This window comes from Melanerpes formicivorus, unplaced genomic scaffold, assembly GCF_026170545.1.
Source record: "Melanerpes formicivorus ecotype bairdi unplaced genomic scaffold, bMelFor1.0.p_v2 SCAF_50, whole genome shotgun sequence".
Lineage (NCBI taxonomy): Eukaryota > Metazoa > Chordata > Aves > Piciformes > Picidae > Melanerpes > Melanerpes formicivorus.
The window spans coordinates 182,163-205,902 of NW_027142402.1; the positions used below are offsets into that span (position 1 = coordinate 182,163).

Consider the following 23,740-nt stretch of genomic DNA (forward strand, 5'->3'; position numbering starts at 1 on the left):
AGTACAGGGCGTCACGCTGGCCAGGCCGCCAGCAGCCGAGAAACTGTTTAAAGGGCCCTCCCCTGCTTACAGGGGGGGCTGGGGTCCAGGCAGCTACACTTCCCCCCATACGGGCCGAGACGCCGGCTCGGACCCTCCTTACAGGGTTGCCAGTCTCCGTGCAGCCAAGGAGCTAGGTGGCAAAACGCCTACAACAGCAAAAGCAAAGACCGAGCCCTGCTTACAGGGAGGTCGCCCAGCACAAAGCCAACCAGGGCACCCTAACGGTGCTGGCAAAGATCTTGTGTTACCACAGCCAAATTGAGAGGGAGGTCTCATTGCCCAGGGCGCCTTGCTCATGTCCAGCTGTTCAGCCCGGTGCTCCTCCGCTTCTCAGCTCCTCTCGCCCCCCCGCACCTTGCCTCGCCGCTCCACAGTGGGGCTCTGTGCCAGCTGCCTCTGAGGAAGGAGGACAGAGTTAGGCCTCAGTAGTGCCAATTCCTCCCCGCCCAAGGGGAAAAGGTATCACTGCTCCTCAATCGCTACAGGCTTTTTCTGTTCAAAATGTCCTTTCTCTCCTTGCATTATCATAGCCTCTTTTTTCAAAATTTTCATCCTCTGCCCTACAGATTTCCTTCTCAATTCCAGGCATAATTTCTCTTCCTCCCGTCCAAAATGGCCTCTGTTTCCCTCCCAAACATCCCCTTTTCTCCCTCCATCTTTCCTCAGCTCTTCCCTCCCATGCCTTTCCTCCCCCTCACTCTCCCTCCTAAATAAGCTGTGATTTTCCCTCTCAAATCCTCATTCTTGTCTCCCATAGGTTAACTTTCCTGTTCATTTCTGTGTCTTGTCTCACAGATATTTGCCTTAAGTCTTCCCTCCAAGCTGCTTCCTGTGTCCCCTCTTCTTTGCTCAGGTTTTCTCAGGACAATTTTCACCTTCTCCCTGTGGATTGCCTCAGGTTCCCTCCATGCCCGCTCTGCCCCCAGCACATTGCCTCAGCTTTTCCCTCCGAAAGCTTTGGCTTTTATCCTGTATAAACTGCCTCCATGTTTTCCCTCCAGGATGTCACCTCTGCTCTTGCTTACCTCAGGGTTTTCTCTGTTTGCATTTTCTGCCCCACAGATCCTCTCAGTCTCTGTGCCCAAATGTCACTGCTCTGTCCCCGAGTCTGCTCCCTGCAGAGCTTCGTTCTGCCTGAAGGAGCAAACAGCAGAAGCACACTCAGGAGGTGCTGAGCTACAGAGGGAAGTGCCTCAGGTTTTAACGAAACAGAAATTGTCCCCGAGCTGATTCCCCTGCCCCCGGCCGGTCTCACCCTGCGCCCTCACGAACCTGCCCAAGCCCCTGCGCTGCCTGCCCTGCCCTCCGGCATCCGCAGCTCTGCCCCAGGAGCGGATCCTCCCACACCCCAAGCCCAGAGCAGCTGCGGGCTGCGGCCCCGCCCCGGAGGCGCCGCCGCACATCTCAGTCCCTTCCCGTTCCCGTCCCGACGGCGCCTGAGGCGCGCGGCGCGAGGGGAGAGCCGGCGCGTGCCGGCCCCCGCGGCGGGAAGGGCGAGAGGCGGCGCGTGCCGGGCCCCGCGGCGGGAAGGGCGAGAGGCGGCGCGTGCCGGGCCCCGCGGCGGGAAGGGCGAGAGGCGGCGCGTGCCGGGCCCCGCGGCGGGAAGGGCGAGAGGCGGCGCGTGCCGGGCCCCGCGGCGGGAAGGGCGAGAGGCGGCGCGTGCCGGGCCCCGCGGCGGGAAGGGCGAGAGGCGGCGCGTGCCGGGCCCCGCGGCGGGAAGGGCGAGAGGCGGCGCGTGCCGGGCCCCGCGGCGGGAAGGGCGAGAGGCGGCGCGTGCCGGGCCCCGCGGCGGGAAGGGCGAGAGGCGGCGCGTGCCGGGCCCCGCGGCGGGAAGGGCGAGAGGCGGCGCGTGCCGGGCCCCGCGGCGGGAAGGGCGAGAGGCGGCGCGTGCCGGGCCCCGCGGCGGGAAGGGCGAGAGGCGGCGCGTGCCGGGCCCCGCGGCGGGAAGGGCGAGAGGCGGCGCGTGCCGGCCCCCGCGGCGGGAAGGGCGAGAGGCGGCGCGTGCCGGGCCCCGCGGCGGGAAGGGCGAGAGGCGGCGCGTGCCGGCCCCCGCGGCGGGAAGCGCGAGAGCGCCCTCCCCCCGGCCCCCGCTCAGCCCACTCCGCTCCCCGCGATGTTATTAAAAACAACAGAAACGGACCCAAATGCTGAGCTGTTCGTGAAAACACCTTAGACATTTAAACTCCTCCCTTCAGCTGCTGCAGCTCTGCCCCAGCCCAGCCCCGTTCCCTCTCACGCACCTCGGCGCTGCCTTCACCGCTCCGCCACCCCCCGCGCTGCCCCAGCGCTTCGGGAGCCGTCCTCGCACCCAGCCCGTCTACCGGCGCCTCGGCTCAGCCTTCCCCGCAGAGCCGGAACTCCCCCAGCCGCTGGAATGCCCTCCGGGCCGCCCTGGCAGCCCCCCCTCGTGTTCATTGCACTGAGGACATCTGCACCGACGGGCGGTTGAAGCTGCACGGCGAGCGCCTCAGGCTCTAAGCTCCCGCAGGTCTCCCCGGGCCAGCCCTCCCTGTCCCCGCTCGCACCTGGGCTCCTGTCCCTCGCGGATCCGCCAGAGCCCCCCTGAGGCGCCTGCCAGGTCTCCATCCGCCGGAGCGCTGCCACAGCTGCCCTCCGAGAGCGACTCCCAGCGGCGCCTCTGGCCGGGGCCGGTCCCGCGCGGGCCGGGCGCCTCTGGCCGCTCGAATTCTCGCGCTGAAGCCCTGGGAGGAGCCCAGGCCCCGCCCCCGGCCCCGCCCCGCGCCCCAGGGCGCTCAGTCTCCTCCGCCGGCGCTGGCGCGCCCCCCAGAGAGCCTTCGGGCACCCCTGCTGCTCCCTCTATGAAATCTATCTACATCTGTAGTGTTCTGAGAGGCCCAGTGACTTAGAGAATGACACACAAGAGACTCAGTAAGTCTCTTGTATCGTGCTTCTATTCTGGCGCCTGACACAGGTAGGATCATTTCAAAAGAGCTGTGTGTCTTCAGAGAGGTTTGGGCAAACTTTTATACAAAAAGTTATCTGTCTATAATGACAGAGGTCCAGATGCTGCCTATCTATACAAAGCTTATCTATCTAAAAGAGCAGAAGTACACATATCATGCAGGTGTCCTTTATCTTATACAAAAGAGCATCTTGTCCAAGACTAACAGAAGTGAATCTCTGACAAATCCTGTTATTCCTTCTCTATCCAAAGGCTGTCTGCCAACCCCTCTCCCCCTCCCTGCGTCCCAGCATTTCAGCTAACAAGCGGAAAATTCTTATCAACTCTGTGGTTCTGTTAATGAGACTTTTCTGTTCATCAGTTCCCCCCTTTCTCACAGCCAACAGTATATTCCTATACTATATTTTCTTAAAAGAATGTCCTGTTTCCAGCTCATGCCTGAGTTTATAATTTTTATACTTCTGGTAGGATTCTACACCACTCTTTCCAGTACACATCATTATCTTAATCAAAACTAACAGTAGTATTATCCAACAGTTAGGGAGATTAGTTTACAAAGCCAATTCTTGACTAACATTTCAGTACCTATTTCCTTCCCATCCCTCAATACTAACAACCAACAAACAAATCACAATTCTCGAAACAACTTGAGCTTCAGGGGTCCCTGGGATTCAAGTTTCCATTCTTTTGCTGAAGTCTTCTTGACTCTGGTGTGGTGAATCCAAATGGTAGAGGAACCAACAAGAAATGGTGCTATGCTGGACCTTGTTCTCACCAACAGGGAAGGGCTGGTAAGCAATGTGAGGCTCAGAGACAGCCTTGGCTGCAGTGACCATGAAGCAGTTGAATTTAACATCCTCAGGGCAATCAGGAGGAAGTATTCCAAGCTCACGACCCTAGACTTTAGGCGTGCAGATTTTGATCACTTCAGGGATCTGCTAGCCAAAGTGTCGTGGGACAAAGCCCTGGAGGGAAGAGGGACCCAGGACAGCTGGTCAGTATTCAAGGACCACCTCCTCTGTGTCCAGGAGCTCTGTGTACCAACAAAGAGAAAAGCAGGTAAGAATGCTAGGAGGCCTGCCTGGATGGGCAAGGAGCTACTGGACACACTATTACTTAAAAGGAAACTCTACAGGAAGTGGAGAGAAGGACAGCTAGAACAGGGGGGAGATAAGGAAGCTGCCCGAGCAGCAAGAGTCCTGGTTAGGAAAGCCAAAGCAGAGTTTGAACTGAATCTAGCAAGGGAGATTAAAGGGAACACTAAGAACTTTTACAGGTATATTAATGGGAAGAAGAAGCCTAGGGAAGGTGTGGGCCCCCTCAGAAAGGAAAATGGTGACATGGTCACAAGTGATGAGGAAAAGGCTGAGGTACTTAATAACTTCTTTACCTCAGTCTTCACTGCAAGGGCCTCTAGCCACACTCCTGATGTTATGGAAGTCAAAGCCAGGGACGGGGAGGAAGAACTGCCCATTGTAAGTGCAGATCAGGTTCGTGATCATCTGAAGAACCTGAAAGTGTTCAAGTCCATGGGACCCGACGGGATACACCCACGGGTGCTGAGAGAACTGGCAGAGGAGGTTGCTAAACCCCTCTCTATTATATTTCAAAAGTCATGGCAGTCTGGGGCAGTCCCCACAGACTGGAAAAGGGGAAACACTGGCCCCATCTTCAAAAAGGGTAAGAAGGAGGAACCAGGGAACTACAGGCCACTCAGTCTCACCTCTGTGCCCGGAAAGATCATGGAGCAGATCCTCCTGGAGTCACTACTGGCTCAAAAGAATAGTGAAGAGGTGATTGGGAACAGTCAGCATGGCTTTGCCAAGGGCAAATCCTGCCTGACCAACCTGGTGGCCTTCTATGAGCAGGTGACAAAATTAATAGATGAGGGGCGAGCAACTGATGTCATTTACCTGGACCTGAGCAAAGCCTTCGACACTGTCCCACACCACATCCTGGTCTCCAGGCTGGTGACACATGGGTGTGATGGGTGACCACTAGATGGATAAGGAACTGGCTTGATGGCCGCACCCAAAGAGTGGCTGTCAATGGCTCCATGTCCCAGTGGAGGCCAGGGACAAGCGGAGTCCCTCAGGGATCAGTCCTGGGACCTGTCTTGTTCAACATCTTTGTCAGTGACATGGACAGTGGCATTGAGTGCACCCTCAGCAAGTTTGCTGATGACACCAAGCTGTGTGGTGCAGCAGACACGCTGGAGGGAAGGGAGGCCATCCAGAGGGACCTTGACAGGCTGGAGAGGTGGGCACAAGCCAACCTCATGAAGTTCAATAAGAGCAAGTGCAGGGTCCTGCATCTGGGTTGAGGCAATCTCAGGCACAAATCCAGGCTGGGCAGTGACTGGCTGGAAAGTAGCCCTGAGGAGAGAGACTTGGGGGTGTTGGTGGACAAAAAGCTCAACAGGAGCTCTCAGTGTGCACTTGCAGCCCGCAAAGCCAATCAGATCCTGGGCTGCATCAGGAGAAGTGTGGCTAGCAGGTCGAGGGAGGTGATCCTCCCCCTCTACTCAGCCCTGGTGAGACCCCACCTGGAGTATTGTGTCCAGTTCTGGAGCCCCTATTACAAGAGGGATGTGGAGGTGCTGGAACGTGTCCAGAGAAGGGCCACAAGGATGATCAGAGGGCTGGAGCACCTCTCCTATGAGGACAGACTGAAGGAGTTGGGGCTGTTCAGTCTGCAGAAGAGAAGGCTCCGAGGTGACCTAATTGTGGCCTTCCAGTATCTGAAGGGGGCCTACAGGAAGGCTGGGGAAGGACTTCTCAGGATCTCAGGTAGTGACTAGGGGGAATGGAATGAAGCTGGAGGTGGGGAGATTCAGGCTAGATGTGAGGAGGAGGTTCTTCACCATGAGAGTGGTGAAACCCTGGAATGTGTTGTCCAGGGAGGTGGTCGAGGCCCCGTCCCTGGAGGTGTTTAAGAGCAGGCTGGATGAGGCTCTGTCCAGCCTGATCTAGTGTGGGGTGTCCCTGCCCATGGCAGGGGGGTTGGAACTAGATGATCTGTGTGGTCCCTTCCAACCCTGAATGAAACTATGAAACTATGAAACTATGAATCCAAGCAGCTTGTTCCTTGATTTTGATGGCTGTGAAGGATGTCAATAACACCTGATATGGTCCAGTCCACTTGGGCTCCAGAGGGTTCTCTGAAAGAGATCAGACATAGACATAATCTCCAGGTTCCACATCATGGACTGGTCTGTCTAACCCTCTCACATTGGTTCCAATCACCTGTTTGTTAACAATGCTCAGGTTCTTATAAATTTGCTGAACATACTTGTTCAACATTTCCTCTCTAAATTGCCCTGGTTCAGAAGGGTCCATAGTTCCTACTACATAAGGTCTTCCAAACAGGATTTCAAATGGGCTCAACCCTTCCTTTATTCTTTGCTTAGTTCGAATTCACAACAGGGCAATTAGTAATGCCTGTGGCCAAGGAAGGTTTGCTTTCTGTCCAATTTTTACTATCTGGTTTTTGATTAAATGGTTCATTTTCTCCACTTGCCCACTCAAGTGTGGATTGTAGGGGGTGTGGAGTTGCCAATCAATCCCTAAAATTTTGCTCACCTGTTGTACCACCTTGGCCACAAAATGAGGTCCCCTGTCTGAGGAAATAGCAACAGGTACCCCAAAACAAGGTGTTATCTCTTGTAACACTGCCTTAGTAACCTCCCATGCTTTGTTTGTGCGACTGGGAAATGCTTCTGGCCAACCAGAGAAGGTGTCAGTGAGTACCAACAGGTACCGGTATCCCCCCTTTCTTGGGAGCTCAGTAAAATCAATTTGCCATTGTTGTCCTGGATAATTTCCTTTGCTAATTTGTCCCAGTCTAATTCCTCTTCTTACTTTGGGGTTAGCCTTAAGACACACCTCACATTGCCGGGCTACCTGTTCAACCGTGGTGCATAACTTCCGTGCTATACACTCCTGAACCAATTTTCGATACAGGGCTTCTGCTCCCCAGTGAGTCTTTGCCTGTTCCATCTGAACAAAAGCCCAGAGAAGGTTCGTGGGAATGATTAATTTCCCATCCGGTGTCCTGGCCCAGCCCTTTCCTGTCCTATTCCCCAAAAGGTCTTTAATTAATTTCTGATCCTCTGTGCTACACACAGGTTCTGGCTCTTTTTGCTCAATTGACAGTTTACCATCTGGGATCAAAACAAACTCTGACACCTTTCCCCCCTCCCTGGCCACCCTTTTAGCTGTTTCATCTGCCAGTCTGTTGCCTCTTTCTTGACCAGTATTCCCTTTTTGGTGTGCTTTGCAGTGCATTATGCCTACTTTGCTTGGCTTCTGCACTGCTTCTAGCAGCCTCAGTATTTCTTCTGCATGTTTAATACCTTTTCCTTGAGATGTCAACAGTCCTCTTTCTTTCCAAATGGCTCCATGGGCATGTACCACCCCAAATGCATACTTGGAGTCAGTCCATATGACATTTCCCTCGGGAAAGCTCAAGAGCTCTGGTCAGTGCTATTATCTCTGCCTTTTGAGCGGAGGTGTTACTTGGTAGGGCTTCTGCCTCGATTACCTCTTCTCCTGTAGTTACAGCGTACCCAGCTTTTCTTTCTCCCTGGATCACAAAACTGCTTCCATCAGTGTACCAGTTATGGTCTGCCTTTTCTAGGGGTTCTTCCTTCAGGTCAGGTCTGCTGGAATAAGTGGCCTCAATTGTTTCCAAACAATCGTGAATAACTGGTTCTCCATCACCACCCTGGAGGAAAGAGGCTGGATTGACAAAGTTAGCAACTTTAATTTCTACATCATCCTGCTCCACTAGGATGGCTTGGTATTTAAGAAATCGTTGTGGAGACAGCCAGTGTCCTCCCTTGGCTTCCAGAACAGCAGAGATGGTGTGTGATACTACGACTGTGATCTTCTGCCCCATTGTGAACTTTCGAGACTCTTGAATGTTAATTGCAACTGCTGCCACAGCCCTCAGGCATCCTGGCCATCCCTTGCTTACCTCATCCAGTTGTTAGAGAGGTATGCCACCACCCTTCGGTAGGGTCCTAAGGTTTGTGCTAGGATTCCAAGTGCTATCCCTTGGCTTTCATGGGAACACAATAAAAAAGGTTTAGTGACATCAGGTAGGCCTAGTGCTGGTGCCCTCATCAATTCCTTCTTTAAGGTACGGAAAGCTTGTTCAGCTTCTCCATTCCATTGCAAGTCCTTATCAGTCTCTTTCAATAATTCATAGAGGGGTTTCACAAGCAGGCCATCATTATAAATCCACAACCGGCACCACCCTGTCATTCCCAAAAAGGTTCGGAGTGCCTTTACTGTGTTTGGAAGTGGAATAGAACAGATGGCCTCCTTTCTTTCAGGGCCCAGCACTCGTTGTCCTGCTGTTAATTCATATCCCAAGTAGATTACTTGCTGCTGTACTATTTGGGCCTTCTGCGGGGAAACTCGGTACCCATTAAGTCCCAGGAAATTCAGCATACTCACAGTCCAGCTTTCACATTCCGCTCTGGTCTGGGTGGCCAGCAGGATGTCATCTACATACTGTAGCAAAACTCCATTGCCTTCTGGCCTGTTCCACTTTTCTAATTCTTTTGCGAGCTGATTTCCAAAGACAGTAGGGCTGTTCTTAAATCCTTGGGGCAAGACTGTCCAAGTTAATTGACACTTTCGGTTAGTTTCTGGGTTCTCCCATTCAAAGGCAAACAGTGGCTGGCTCTCAGGGGCCAGGGGTAAACAGAAAAAGGCATCCTTTAGATCCAAGATGGTAAACCATTCTAATTCTGTTCTCAATTGAGTCAAGAGGGTATATGGATTTGCCACCACAGGATGGATATCCTTGGTTATTTTATTTATAGCCCTTAGGTCCTGCACTAACCGATACCCTCCAGCTGACCCTTGGCACACACTCGTGTTTATGACCTCCAGTACAAGCGATTCACTTGTCAATGCTTGCTATCCCTGTGGCCTTGCCTTTTTATCTTCAGCTGTGATTAGAAAAATGTTCCTGTTTAAAGGACAGACACAAGGGAATAAATCTTTGAACCCACAGCCTCTTTGAGCCCATGCATCCCCAGTAACAAAGAGAATTTTAGTGGAAACTTTTTCCCTTAGTTCGCTGATGGATGGGCAACATACTTCATATGATGTATTGGATGAGGGCACCACCGCCCCGCCCCCACGGCCCCGCCCCGCCCTCACCGCCCCGCCCCGCCCCCACGGGCCCGCCCCGCCCCGCCCTCACCGCCCCGCCCCGCCCCCACGGGCCCGCCCCCACCGCCCCACGGGCCCGCCCCCACCGCCCCACGGCCCCGCGCCACCTCCGCTGCCCCGCAGTACCCCATTTCTCTACTGTCCTCGGGTCCCCGGGCAGTGCCCCTGCTTCAGGCGGGTGAGTAGCGGCAGTCGCCGATGGATCTCTGTTCTAGTGGCCCTCCCTGAGCTCTAGCTGCGGCTTGTCGCCAGCCCGGCCCCGGGGGCTGAGGAAGGGGCAGCGCGGACGCGCTGGGCCCGGTGCTACCGTGCAGCCTTGGGGCTTCTTGTCGTCAGGTGGCCCTCGGGACTAGGAGAGGCTGGGAGGAGAGAGGAAGGCGCTGCCCGGCCCCGCCGCCGCTGCAGGAGCTGGGGCGACTCGCTCCCTGGTTCCGGTGAAGGGCCCTCCCCAGGCGCGGGCGGGGACGGGTGTTTGGCTGAAAGCTCCGGCGCTAGGTTCGGCGGTGCTCGGGGGCGAAAGCTCGGCCTTTCGTGGCTTGCCTAAGGAAGGAAAGCGAGGCGGCAAGCTGGCGTCGCTGCTCTTTCTGACTTTGAACTCTCGTCACGGCTTGGCTCTGCAGCTACCAGTGGAGTGGTTGATCTGAAGTCAGTAAATAGGTTAGTGATGAAGCCCGTATGCTGGGGGTGAGCCGTGCGTCTGTCTATCCCATTCTGCCCTTTACTTTTGATCTGCTATGGTATTCTCCTTTCCTGGCTTCTGCTTTTTTTCTTCTATTTTCTGTGCCATTTCTATTAGACTTGTCACGACAGGATAGTTCTGAAATAATGTAAATGGAATTTCATTTCATGGGATTTATTTGGGTTTAGGAAAACAATGAAGTTCAAAAGCAAGATATTTTGTAAAATAAGAGAGTCCTTGGTGGTAGAACCCCAGAACCTGACAGATGTCCTCAAAGAAATGTTTTTTGTTTTCCCCCTGCCAGAGGGCTGATAGTTATGCAGCAAGTGTATGCATCGTTTTTGTCTCCATATTAACTGTTACTACATAGCATTTTGTACTGTCGAATTAGGTAGTAAGAAATCTGACACTGAAATATTTGGGTTTTGATCAGTTGCAGCCAAAATCCTTCTGTTTGGATTCTGAACTATGACATCATGGCAAGATTTCGCAGAAGAACGTGCATCATTTTGTTGCTGTTTATTTTGTTCATTTGCTCCATAATGATGGCTTTGAAGACCCTGCGACCTGACAGAGCTGGTTTGGGGGATCCATTTGGACTTGGTTTGTTGCTTGAGCTTCAACAACGGACAGTGCTTTTGGACAATAAACAGAATTCATTAACAAGGGTTCAAGGACCCTATGTAACACCTGTCAATCATTTCCACAGTATTGCAGTCAATACCATGAAAGCATCTATGCCTGCTGTAAACAAGCAGGAAGGAGAGCTGTCTTCTCCTAATTATAACTTTCACATATTCTACTATAGTTGGTTTGGGAATCCACAGTTTGATGGTAAATATATTCATTGGAACCACCCGTTGTTGCCACATTGGGATCCCAAAATTGCAAACAATTATCCAAAGGGAAGGCATAATCCTCCTGAGGACATTGGAGCCAACTTTTATCCTGAACTCGGATCTTACAGTTCCAAAGACCCTTCTGTCATAGAAGCCCACATGAAACAAATGCGTTCAGCTTCAACTGGTAATGAATGTTAATGTTCTTAACGCCATTTATCCCACCTTACATATGTGAATGAACACAACTAACCCATTCTTCCATTTTTCTGTGCAATTCTGGATATGTCTGAAACTAGTAAATGTCTTTGTGTTTCCGATTTCAACCCCCACCTAAAACCTACATCCTCAAGGCTGTGTCTGATGGGTGTAACAGCACAGAAACCCAAGGACTGCATTTGTAAGCCTGTATCTGCATGTGTTTCATGACTTACTGTTAACCGTTGGTGCCATATGTAGAAAATACAGAGACCATTGATATATTGTCTGTGTATTTTTTGAGAGCAATACTTAGATTTTAAGAACAAATTTTAGTAAATCATGTTACCATGATTGTGGAGCAAGCTGTTAAATAGCAACTTTTAATTTTTTTTTTAGTCTTTTTGGTTGTAATAACTACATGTTAATTCATATGTCAGAGCCTGTGGTATTACCACTGTTCTGCAATTTATATTTCATGCAATATGTATTCTAGTTGGCTTTGGAAATGGCCAATCTTGAACTCTGGTGTGATAGTTTCAGTGGAGTTAATTAGAGTTTATTTCTTTGTCTAACAGTATCTTTTTTCCAATACAGATTGATGTTCCTTTTCTCTAAATAAGATGGGCTATATATACATAAGAATGTGTAATACATTTTTGGTGTCATTCCTAGGTTTTGGGATTCCGGGTCCTTTTTGTGTTCATCTTCTTTAAGCAGTTGTATAGGCTAATTTTAAACTCTCAGCAGCTTCTACAATGGTAGTTGGAGCAACACGACCAGAGCTTATAGTATTGTTCAGACTGCTAATCACCTTGAACTGAATCAGTTTCATTCAGTTCATTCACATAATCATTAAGGTTTGATGTAATTGTTATATTCCCATTAGTAGTGTTTACTACTACTACCTGATTTAAAACTTAGGTTTTGTATTTTCAGGTGTAATAGTGCTTTCATGGTACCCACCAGGTATGGCTGATGAAAATGGAGAACCAACTGATGATTTAGTGCCTGTTATTTTGGATTATGCACACAAATATAATCTAAAGGTAAATTATTTTTAAGATGCATAAATTTGGACTGCTTAGAAAAGTAAACCTTGCCAAGAGTGTTTGACTCTTGGTGTAGAGCAGAGAGGCTCATCATGTAATAGTGGCTTCTGTTTCTACCTCCTGTTAACTGCACTTCTGTATCATAGAAGCAGGCATAAGTGAATTACACTGGATTTTGGTAAGACTTAATACTGTCTTTAACTAGAATAAATGTCATAATCTGCCTTTTTTGTGTGTTTTGGTTCAGGTGAAAACTTACAGGAAGTAAGATATGGTGCTGTCAATTTAGTTAGTTCGTTTCAGGAAACAGGCTTTAAAACCAAACAATGGCCTTTGCAACCCAAACAATTCTATGATTCTATGAAATTATCTAAGTAGCTGTATATGTTTCACCTCTGAAGGGGTGTTGTCTGTACTGGATACTAAAAATGCCTCTTCATCTCCTTTGATTTTAGTTGGTCGTGCATGTGGCAAATTCTCAGAGAAATGTCCATTATATTAGATTTAGTTCCAGGAGTTTATGGCTGTTGATAAATCTGTACACATTCAAATTAAAGTATATTTCAATACTTGAATAATCTCCCTGGAGAATTGTCTTTAACAAATTGAATACCTTGCTTGGAAATTAAATACTAAAATGTTTCCTTGGTTAGTCAGTTCATTGAGATTTGTGTATTTTATTTTCATGTTTTGTTTTTGCTCTAGTTTTAAGTTTTCTGAAGCATACTTACTGCTTGCCATAGCCTGGGGGGGGGTGGGGGTGAGGAAAGCAGAGTTTTATTTATGGTATTGGATCTGAAGCTTCTCATCCTAGCAATGCAGGGACTGAATTCTCAGCATTCTGTAAGGAGCTGTATTTAACATGACTGGTACTTGCTTCATGTGCCACATGATGCCCGTGTTGGGTGACATTTCTGTCTTGCTTTTCCTGCGTTTCCATCTTCCAGGTGACTTTTCATATTGAACCTTACAAAGACCGAGATGATCGCAGTATGTACCACAATGTCAAATATATCATTGACAAGTGAGTGCTTTCAGAATGCTGTCCTTTAGTACAGGGGGGGCTTCTGCCTGTTACCCAAAGCTTGTAAGAACGTATGAAAACATATTCTCAGACTGAAAAAAATGGTTTAGAAATGTTTTTTTTTCAGTGGTATGGAAGTCAGTCTGCTAAACGCTAAAATGTAAATTTTACATAGATGCCTAAATGTAAATTGTTTTCATCTTCATTAGTGTCACAGTTCATGATACTACAGCCTGAAGCAGTTAAAGTCTTATCTTCATGATAAGGACTGAAATATTTTTGTAGTGAAAAACTGTCAGCTAGAGCTTGAATGTGTTGACTTCTAATAATTTTAATTCAACAACGTCTATGCAGCTGCTAGTTCTATCAGTGCTACATAACCTTATTTCATAGGAAGAGAATTGCCCTTCAGAGAACACTAATACCTGTAGCACATTAAGTTACTAATTTATAGTTCTTTGCGGATTTATTACTTGATCAAACACTGGGCTGAAAAGTAATTAAAATTTTTATGTTTTGAAGTGCACCCACTTTAAAAATCAGTTTTTAGGAAAAGTCCAGTGCTCAGATTGTGTTTTCCTGATTTGGCAAATTTTGTCTTACTGATACTTGTTTGCTTTATAGATATGGAGGCCATTCAGCCTTTTACAGGTATAAGACCAGCACAGGCAGATTTCTTCCCATGTTTTATATTTATGATTCCTACGTAACAATTCCTGAAATTTGGGCAAACCTGCTAACTGTCTCTGGATCCCAGAGTATCCGAAACACTCCATATGATGCGTTATTCATTGCGCTTCTTGTAGAGGAAAGACATAAGCATGACATCCACAGAAGTGGCTTTGATGGGATGTACACCTACTTTGCCACCAATGGTTTCTCCTATGGCTCATCTCATCATAACTGGGCAAGTTTAAAAGCCTTTTGTGATAGTAACAACTTAATGTTCATCCCAAGCGTGGGGCCGGGCTACATCGACACCAGTATCCGACCGTGGAACAGCCACAACACGCGGAACCGTGTCAACGGCAAGTACTATGAGACTGCCTTCAGCGCGGCCCTGCTGGTGCGGCCCGAAATAATTTCCATCACATCTTTTAATGAGTGGCATGAGGGAACTCAGATTGAAAAGGCTGTCCCCATGCGGACTGGGCAGGTGGTTTACCTTGACTATAAACCCCATAAACCAAATGTTTACTTACAGCTTACTCAGAAGTGGTCTGAGAAGTACAGAAGAGAACAAGAACAGTGGCTTATGTGAGCCATTGCTGCTGCAGTTTATTCCTAATGTGATGACTACACTAAGAAAGAAATTGAGAGCTGAAAAATGTCTTCATCATAGATAGGTTCAAATTATTATATGTCTTGAATGTATATGCACTACTACTGAATTTGAATTTTGGAGAGTAAAACATGATGAGAATATTGGCATTTCTGTCTTACTCCTTATTGCAGTTCAAGAATATTCAGGGAAGATGCTGGGGCTTTCTTTGTTTTAAACTTCATAATGTGCGTGCTGAGCTTCCAGGACATGTGCATGGAATTAACCACATAACCAAAGCAGAACAAATGTTTGGCTTACATATACTTACTTCCTTTATTCCTGTAGTTGTGTTTCTAATCAAAGGGATGCTATAACCTAATTTTTTATCCTTGTAGCTTCTTGCAGGATGCATGTCTCTAACGTGTGGAAGAATTTACATCTACTGTTACTAATGCTTTGCACACAAGGGTTCTTGACATATTGACTAGATTGTGGTAAAAAAGCACTGAAGAGGTATGAATAATACAATACTAGTGGGTTTTGGTTTAAAAGAAAAAAAAGTTGAATTCCAAAGAACTTGATAGGTATTCAATATGTGATGCAGACCTCTGCAGGTTATGGGATACTGACCATGTTACTTTCGACTTTGAATTAAAACAAAAAGTTTGAAACTGAGAGTGGAAAAGGTTTTCGTATGGGGCAAAAAAAAACTAGACCATGCAAAAAAAGTACTAAGACTTCAACTGTTATATGCTGACTGACTGCAAACACTGATACAGTGTGGGGTTTAAAGTGTAGAAAAATTCTAAAGCTTATGTATTACTAGTCCTAGGTATCATTTTAGGAGATGGCTTTCTTGTTTCTTTGGGGTTTTTTTGCATTTCTGTACAACTTCATTGAAAAAGCCTGAATTTGCAATAGTGTGGGTTTTATTTGCAGAAGTGTTTAATCCGTAGCAAAGTGGCTTTAAAAAATAATTACTGTTACTTATTTGTGTATATGGTGTGATTCTGTGTTTTAGTTCATATGCTTAAACTCTTGTGACCACTAGAATTTCACTGATTTCAGCAGGACCCATGGAATTTGGACTCTCTGCTTGCTTTTCACAGTAGTATGTCCATGAAGTTGTAAGGTGAATGTGAGGTCTTCTAGTTAAGAAAGACCTCAAACCAAAACTGTATGTTTTTTCCAGAAACCTTTGTCATTCCAAGTAACCATAAACCAGTTACCACTATTATTTTCTAGAGTCTTTCTGGTATGAGAAAGGTTTGTTTATGTATCTTTCACTTATTTCCAGTTTAATTCTCTTGTCATTTCACTGCAGTGGTTAAAAAGAGGTGGTGGTGTAAAATGGCACTCAGCTGCTTGAAAACAACGCCGAAGTGTTGTGGCAGAGACATAACCTGGTGTGCTGAAGGGCACCTCTGCAGTTTTTGCATTTGTCTGCTACATTTCTGCAAGCTCCAAAGTGCTTCTGAAAAAAATGTTTACTAATACTTATTATGGTTTACTTACACTCAGGTGGATAAACTGAGGTAAGAAAAGGTAGGACCACAGTCACAAAATGGCATCCAAGACATATGAAGCATTTGCTGGACATTGACTAGTTCCACATTAATCATTCACCTCCTTCATGAAAGAAAGGAATTTATATGGTTTTACTGTGAATACCTTCAATAGCTATATGTAGTTGTTTTTTCTAAGTTATTAAATGTTTTTTTCTTTTACAGCCCAAAGAGCTCATATATTTATTTTATGTCTGAGGGAGTGATTCAATTTTTGCATATCAGTATTGCATATAGTATTAAAAAATCTTCTGAAATCAAACCTTCCCAAAGGACAGGTCTCTGTCTTTACCCTTTACTTAAACTTTTGTCATCCACTGGTCTTTACTCACTGTGGCTGTCTGAGCATTTTGCTGGTCGTGACAACCTTGCACTCACCATTCAGCTACTTACTTTTCCCAGTGGCAGTTTTACTTTCCCCATGACTATAAAAGTTTCTCCTTTTTCTCTTATGAGCAGATGTATTCATTGTGGAGTATTGTACAACTGAGGATCTGTCTTGTTTAGAATACAATGTAAGGTAACAGTGTAATGGATCTTCATTACTCTGAAAGACTTCCATAACAGCTGTGGAGGCATCATTTAGCCTTTGCCATGAACTGGCATGGGCCATGACACACTGATGTCTGTTGGGGTCTGCTGAAGAATTTACAGGAGTTCTGTTGGAGAGAAGGAAAATGGAAGTACCTAGAAATCTGCTGCCCCTGAGCTTTTCTTGTATTTTAATTATTGTATATACAGTGCTTACAATATTGTCTGTCTGTGCTTGATGTAAGATATAAATGTGCTAGCCAATAAAATATTTCAAGGTTTAGAATAATCTGATCTGTAAGGAGAGCTGGTGGAATAGCAGCTATGATAACTGCTCCACCTGCCTGCCCAACACTTTCTCTGTACTTGGAGCAAATGTTAGTGCTACGTCTTCTAGGGGGTGGACAGATTTGCTGATGGGCTCTGCAGTTTTTAGAAACTGGAGTAAAAATAGGTCTATGGGAAAGGTTTGTACAATGCAAAGGAACAGATTATTGGGAGTGCGCAGTTATTGGGGTGAGGGAGTGGGACAGTGAATGTATTTAGAAGGTGATTGCTCCAAGCTATACAGTCAAGAGGAGGGGGGAATACTTCCATGTGCATCCAAAGTTGTGAGGGAGAGAGAATATTTATTAAGAGTTTCAGATCTGAAATGGAATTTAAGGAGTATCTAGTTCTTATTTAACTTTTGCTTCATGCCCTTATTTCTAGACTTATTGGAAAGAAAAATATTAATTATTACTTTTAATATTTTTACACTGGTAATTGCATTTGACTCATCTTGCAACAGTCTGTTGTAGTAGAGTGATACATGCTGCGTTTATAGATTAGGCAAGAAACACTATGGGAAGTATCAACAGAGATCATGCCCTGCAGTGCCTCTGCAAACAGAGATGACCCTGAAGTTATTGATCCCATGCTACTGACCAAGTAGCCCCAGAGGGAAAATGATTTCTGAGCCCAACTCCTTGTGGAAAAGGAGAACTTCTTTTAAAAAGGAAGTGTAGAGGTTCATTTCTGCTTCTGTCACTTGGGATCAGGATAATTGTGTTAGTTCTGTGAGCTGTCTTAGAACTGAAGCTTAATACATCTCTGAAATAAGAGTTGGTATTACATCCTGTACTGTGGAGCATGTCCCCCAGATCTATCCCCTTGCACTGCATTTTGAGGAAAAGAACACATGCATAGGCTGTTAATGTTGCAGTGGCAAGCTGGAGATTATTGTGAATGTAATTTCTGTGCTGGTGTTCATCTTCTTTGTCTAGTGCCTTTGGAGGTGCCAATGATTTGTCTCTTAAGAGGATGTTGAAGCAGAAGGATCTTCAGTGAACTCATTTTCTCGTGAAACTTGATACGTACACGCTCTGCATAGTTTGAGTTAGTATGACTTGCACATGGCTCTCGGGCTCTCTGGCAAATGTTTCACAGGACTGCTTTCAGCATTATGTTGGTGATAGGATAATGTATCTCTGGGCACATGGACAAGGATACACTGTAATTTAGGGAACCTTTTGGTGAATTTTGTATACCTAAAAAAAGATGAAATAAAGTGTTTACAGACAAACTATTTACCACGTAATGTAGGCTGAAAGTCTCTCTGTCTTAAGCTGTTTTACAGATATTGGTCCCCATCTTTGACTTGTTTAGGATAGTGACAATATTTAATTTCTCTTTTATCTTATTTGACTAGCATGTTAAATGTTGCCTAAACTTCTCAAGCATTTGTATTTCTAAGACATCAAAGTTGTAATATGCAGTAAAGAGAATCTACAAGATTATTGGCACTGCAGAAAAGCCTGATATGCATTTGATACTGTATAGTTAGAATATGGCTGTAAATAGATAGTGTATCTTTGCTATGTATTTCATATAGATTTCTTTTAATATCCAACCTGGCTGTAGCAGAGATGCATTTGCTTACATGCATATATAAAACTAAGAGTGTGTCTGTTTAAATCTATCACATATGTACACAGAACTGAAGTAATTATTTTTAAATCACTGTATCACTATTAAAATTACAGGCTGGATTCTGCTACTTTTAAGTAAGCAATAGTCATAGTCATTTTGTGGTTGCTAATACACTCCATGTATGATGAATCCCTCATGTGTTGCTTATTTATTCCCTGAGTCTTTTTTGAGGAGGAAGAGTGTGTCCAGAGATGTGTCAGACTTAGTGTCACTCTAATGGCTTCAGACCAATGGTTTTCAGATTGTAAGATTCTCTAGGTCAGCAAAAAATTAAAATATTAAGAGTAAAGAAATAAAGTGAAAACAATATGTCCAAGCCCCAGTGGGGGGAAACATGCACTTACACTTGTCACTTCCTTCATTCAAAATAAAAAAGGTCTTGCAACTTAGAAACCATCCTGAATCCACAGTTACCCAGTCTGTCACAAACCTAACTCATGTTTTCAAGCACATACTAGCAGCAGGGAGGCTGCAGCCTGAGGTGAATACCAAGCACATTCAAGGGATTAATGCAAAACCTGCCAAGTGTCACAGTTCACACTTGAATCTGAGCTTTGGCAGCCCACTGAGGGCTGCACTGCTAAATTAGAGCAGGTTTTGTAGTAAATGGCAAGCAAATGGGGAAATGTGGCTGGCATTGGGCTAAAATCAGTACTAACATTCAGCAGGCAGTGTCACAAGTGATTATTTAAAACAAGCCCCTGCACAACCTGTAACCAAAGGATGTTCAGGTAAGTGGCTAACAGAAAACAACGATGGCATTGTACGCTGTGGTTGCAGCTTTTCACAAATTGTATTACATTTTATCAGAAAAGCATAATTTCTGCCAGCAAATAATGTATGCTCATCCAAATGCTCTCAATGTGATAGATGAGAACTAGTTAGCAGGTTTCTCTTGCATTCAAGGAGAATTTCATGTTCTTGTTTGTGTTATTGAAAATTAAGTTTCTTGACCAATACAAAATTATGGCAGAAGCTGGTACTGAGGGCACCCAAGTGAAACTTTTAGTGCTTCCTCTTTCTGAACAGCCAGGACAAATGGTCCTCTTTGCATTTCTTGAAACCATTTTAATTGAATTTAGAGCCAAGCCAGGTCTCCCAAACTCAGTCATGGAAGATCTAGTGGAGGAGAAAATACTATAGAGCTACTAGCATAGCTCTCTACCTTGAATATCTGAGTTCAGATGGTATCAACAGTGAAATGAATAGTCTTCCCTTAGGAAGAATGAAGCACTAAAATAAGCAAGAGAACAGCAAGGTGGTGTGATGATGGCATGCTTCTAAGATGCTGTTTGTACAGATCCTGTCTGAGATTTAATTGCTTCCATTTAAAGATGTGAGGAATCTCACTGTCACTGAGGATGAAAAGCGAAGTAATCACAAGCTGCTGGCAGATTGTCAGCAGATGTCTGCTGTCACAGTGCTGCAGCACTCATTGGGATATGTTTTCAACTGGAAAATCTTCTCTTTGTTGTTCTATTTTTTTTTTTTTTTTTCCTGGTTATGCTCTGTTGAATTGTGCTTTGGGTTGACTCAAGTACTGAAAGCAATACTACTGAGTTTCATTGCTGACCTGAAGACCTGAGTCTTTTCTGTTGCTAAGAGTCATGCAAGTCCAGTCTTTCAGGCAGCCTGTTTTGTCATCGACAACGCACCTAGCTCCACCATGCTATACTGGCAAAGCTTCCAGTTACAGACGGGGTGCACTGAGTAGGGCTGGATATATGAGACAGCAGTTTGGAGACTTCTGTGCTTAACTCAGATGGGACTTCAGGATCTCTGAACAGCAGCATGAGCTGCTGCAGTTTTTTGCAGGATCCAGGTGCCCTTTTTTAACTTTCCCTTTGACAATGTGTCTGTATTTTTTCACTTCAACACAAGTTAACACTTTCACAGAGTGCCATGACCTCAAAACTGATTTCTCCTTGTAGTGTGTTATGTCACAGAATCACAGAATGGCTCAGGTTGGAAGGGACCTCAGAGATCATGTACTCCAACCTCCCTGCCATGGGCAGGGATGCTTCTCAACATGTCATAGTAGTTAATTATATTGTCACATTCAGGGATGGGTAGGAGAGACACATGTCCCTCTCATGTCTAGCTCACTGCTTTCTTTTCCCAAAAGATGCTAAAAGCCTGCTTCAGATAGGGAACTTTTATGAACTGTGACCTAAAAAAAAAAAAAAAAAACCAAAAAGGGTAGAGAAAATACCTCCAGAAATTTAGGGCAAAACAGAAAACCAAGTGAAACATGAAAAGTAAATTATATGTTAGTTGTCCCACACAGTCTAAGCAGGCAAAATATACATAATGAGTTCTTGTGATTCATGAAAAGCAGAATGGCATGCATCAAACGAAGCAAGAAAAATTCATACAGGCATGCCTAAAAATAAAATTGCTAGACATAGTGTATCAGTGAGGAAGAAAAATTCAAAATAATGGGCAAACATGCCATTTGGATCTGAAGATGATGTGGTGTATTTTATCAAGCATAAAGGATGCCTCTGAAAGAATGCAGCTTTCTATCCAATCAGGACAAATTGTCTGAGCATGAGCATGTAACTATGTAATGTAATCAGTCAACAAAACCAGAGCAATAAAGGTGACTGCTTCCCAGCAGGTGTCACTGAAGTTAATGTGTTCCAAAGCCCTTCTGCAGCTTTCTGCAACCTTCGTAAGGATTGCTAGATTTTCATACTGGAGGGCTTCCTCCTTCTCATTCAAGAAGGTCTCTACCCAAGATCGCAAGGAATGATAGAACAAAACAGAAGCCAGCAGGAAAATTTCAAGTATCACAAGATGCTGTCACTTGACACTGTCTGGCTAAAAAGAAGCCTTTCTCATAAATGCTGGGCTAGGAAAGCGTGCGACATTGTAGAGGCTTAGCAACACCATTGTAGAGACTTAGTAGTGTCATTGCTGTTTCAGAAGTCACACCTTGTGTTTTGCTGCCTAGGACTGCTGAGAACTTGAGTTTTTTTCACTGGTTAGTCTGAAATTTTTGCAATTCAGCCATTTACCTTTTTTTATTTTCAAAATCATAGGCAAGATATTTTTAACATGCCTACTGAGAAAGCCTATTCAGTATGGTTAATGGGAAATAGATGGTGCATTCCTATGCAAGCACAGCATGATAGATGGATGCTGTACAGGCTCACCAGCCACCCTGATCTGTATGCAATGATTCTATCCTCATACTGAAAGTCCCACGTTCTGCCAAGGATTATGATAGTTTTGAGACTCCTGATTGCTAGGAGAGGCATTGTGAAAAATATCTAAAAGTGCTACAGTGAGGCAAATTTGTAAAGAACGGCTGGAGGTACTAGACATCAACTACAAAATAGGGAAAAGACAATCCCATAGGCCTTAGAGGGATAATTGAATGACAGCCTCTGTCCCTAGCATTCCTGGGGTTTGACTGTTCCATCTTCCTTGTCTATTACTGTGTCACTGCAACTCTCTCTTTAACAACACAGAAGAGATGTGTGGTTTACTATTATGTTTTCTAAATTAGCTTCAACATTTGTCTACTGCATCCTTGAAAATCTACTGGCTGCTAAAGAGTTCTGTTAGCTGACATGATCTATGGTAAAGAAATCCTGGGGTTTTTTCCTTTGTATTTGTTTAAATTTTGAAGTATTTATTTTAAAAAGTGAGCTGCGTGGCTGTCCAATAAATGAAGTGGTTTACATTTTAAGAGCAATTCACAAATTACTGTTCAGTACTGTATGCATTAGTTCATTAATAATGGGTTTCCATGTGATGCTTCCTTATTGCTTTTTAATGGAAAAAAAAAATTAGCCAGTTCCTTCTCTAATTGTGATGATTATATTCCAGTTTTTACAATGGACTTTTCTAAGCTGGAATTAAACACAGTTATCTCACTTCAGTGTCAGATCCCCTGAAAACGCCTATCTAACTGGTACAGCAGGACTGCTGCTTGTGCATTCACAGCAGAATCTAAAAGCAGCCCAGCAGAGAAATTATGAATTTGGGAGGCTATGGAAAGTATGTTGTGGATAACAACTATGCATACTGGCAAACAATCATGTTTCGATCACAAAATTAGTCAGTGAAAAACATCTTTTTTCAAGGCCCTTTGCTGGGGGGAGGGGGGGATAATTTAAAACCCCACACAGAATTAGCTTAATTGACAGAGGAGTCTAAAATGGAGGTGTTTAGGAAAAAACTAGTTAAGGTTTGGGAAAAAAAAAATAGTTAAGGGGAGCTTCAAAGAGATTTAAAATAGTTGCACACATATACACATATTCTGACCAAAATTCCCTGCTAAAGACTATTAAAATTGCAAATCAGAGTTTCTCAAAAGCTAGAAAATTACAGAAATGAGGTTTCCTGTGGAAGCCTGTGTATATATTATTCAAAGAGTTTTCCTGAAGGACCCTGCCTCATGATCCTCCTCATTGTAGGATCAATCAGGGATTTGGATATGCAGCATGGTGCAGTCTAACACTTCAAAAAGAATTAGGCAGTCACTGTGGAAAGTAGTTTTCCTCTTTATGTAAAGATGGACAGAAACATGCAGATGGCAGCATGGCAGCAATTTCTTGCATGATGAAGGAAGAGCCAGCAGCGGGATCAAAGAACCGCTCAGCATTGAGGAAGAGTGGTTTGGAGCTATTCTCAATTCATTTTATCTTCTGCTTATCTTTATTTCTCTCCTCTGTTTCTTCCTTTCCTGCTCCTTTTCTAAACTACTCCTTTCCCTTCTTATTTTCTCCTATCTCTTCCCCCTTCCCTGTGTCCAGTCAGTTTTCAGAAAGGATAACGTCAGAAGGATAAAGACAATTTATTTTCACAGTGTCCACGACCCTGATGTTGCTTAAACTCTTACTCGATTGTAGAGTAACTCTTTTTATCTTGAACAGTTTTGTATGTGCTGTCCTTCTCACCAGGTTTAAGGTGCTGAACCTTCCTCTGGCTTCCTGGATTTTTCTCCTTCAGTGCCAGATTTTTCACTTTCATTTTGAGGTCTTGCAAAACCTCAGTCCTGTGTTGCTTTCACTGTTATTGTTGCTATACTTTGCATGCGAAATTTAAATGTGAGGATCAATAACCCTTGCATTTAATAAAAAGGACTAGGGAAGATAATCACATTACTTTAAAATTTCTCTTTCTAGTGGCTTTCCATGACATTGAGATATCTCTGAATTGCATTTAGAAGATTTTGCAGGACTCTCTGCTCCCCAACTAATAGGACCTTTCCCTTCCAGCTTCCCTGTTGACTTAACATTGTCTCCAGAGCTTTATTTCAAAACAAATTCCAGCAGGCATACATTTATTGTCAACTTCCAGTAACATTAAAAGTAAATGCAAAAAGCTGTGCGGATTTTAGGCAGGAATTCCCATATACAAGGTTATACCTTCAATTGGTTCAGCAGCTGTTTAGGTCCTTTTCCTCCCATGTACAGGTCCTGCTCAAATTATCATCTACCCATACACCTTA

At 45.2% G+C, this 23,740-nt stretch overlaps 1 protein-coding gene and 2 long non-coding RNA genes across 4 annotated transcripts; 1 reads left to right on the plus strand and 2 right to left on the minus strand.

The window, feature by feature from the left end:
* Positions 1-334: 334 nt before the first annotated feature.
* LOC137452198 (uncharacterized) lies at positions 335-2,643 on the minus strand. The gene is made up of 3 exons (XR_010990010.1): positions 2,568-2,643; positions 1,068-1,176; positions 335-438 (listed from the first exon to the last, which is right to left on the minus strand). It is a non-coding gene; the product is annotated as an uncharacterized lncRNA (long non-coding RNA).
* Positions 2,644-6,029: 3,386 nt separating this feature from the next.
* On the minus strand, positions 6,030-9,587 carry LOC137452199 (uncharacterized). Its single transcript, XR_010990011.1, has 2 exons — positions 9,280-9,587; positions 6,030-6,125 (listed from the first exon to the last, which is right to left on the minus strand). It is a non-coding gene; the product is annotated as an uncharacterized lncRNA (long non-coding RNA).
* MANEA (mannosidase endo-alpha) lies at positions 9,239-18,405 on the plus strand. Of its 2 annotated transcripts, none has more exons than XM_068160402.1 (5): positions 9,239-9,331; positions 10,266-10,858; positions 11,809-11,918; positions 12,869-12,945; positions 13,570-18,405. In XM_068160402.1, exons 2-5 carry the CDS (start codon positions 10,309-10,311, stop codon positions 14,204-14,206), a joined length of 1,374 nt encoding a protein of 457 aa, XP_068016503.1. In that variant the 5' UTR covers positions 9,239-9,331; positions 10,266-10,308; the 3' UTR covers positions 14,207-18,405. The 2 variants fall into 2 exon arrangements, with proteins under 2 accessions (XP_068016503.1, XP_068016502.1); XM_068160401.1 differs by lacking the exon at positions 9,239-9,331 and adding an exon at positions 9,709-9,810.
* Positions 18,406-23,740: the final 5,335 nt, after the last annotated feature.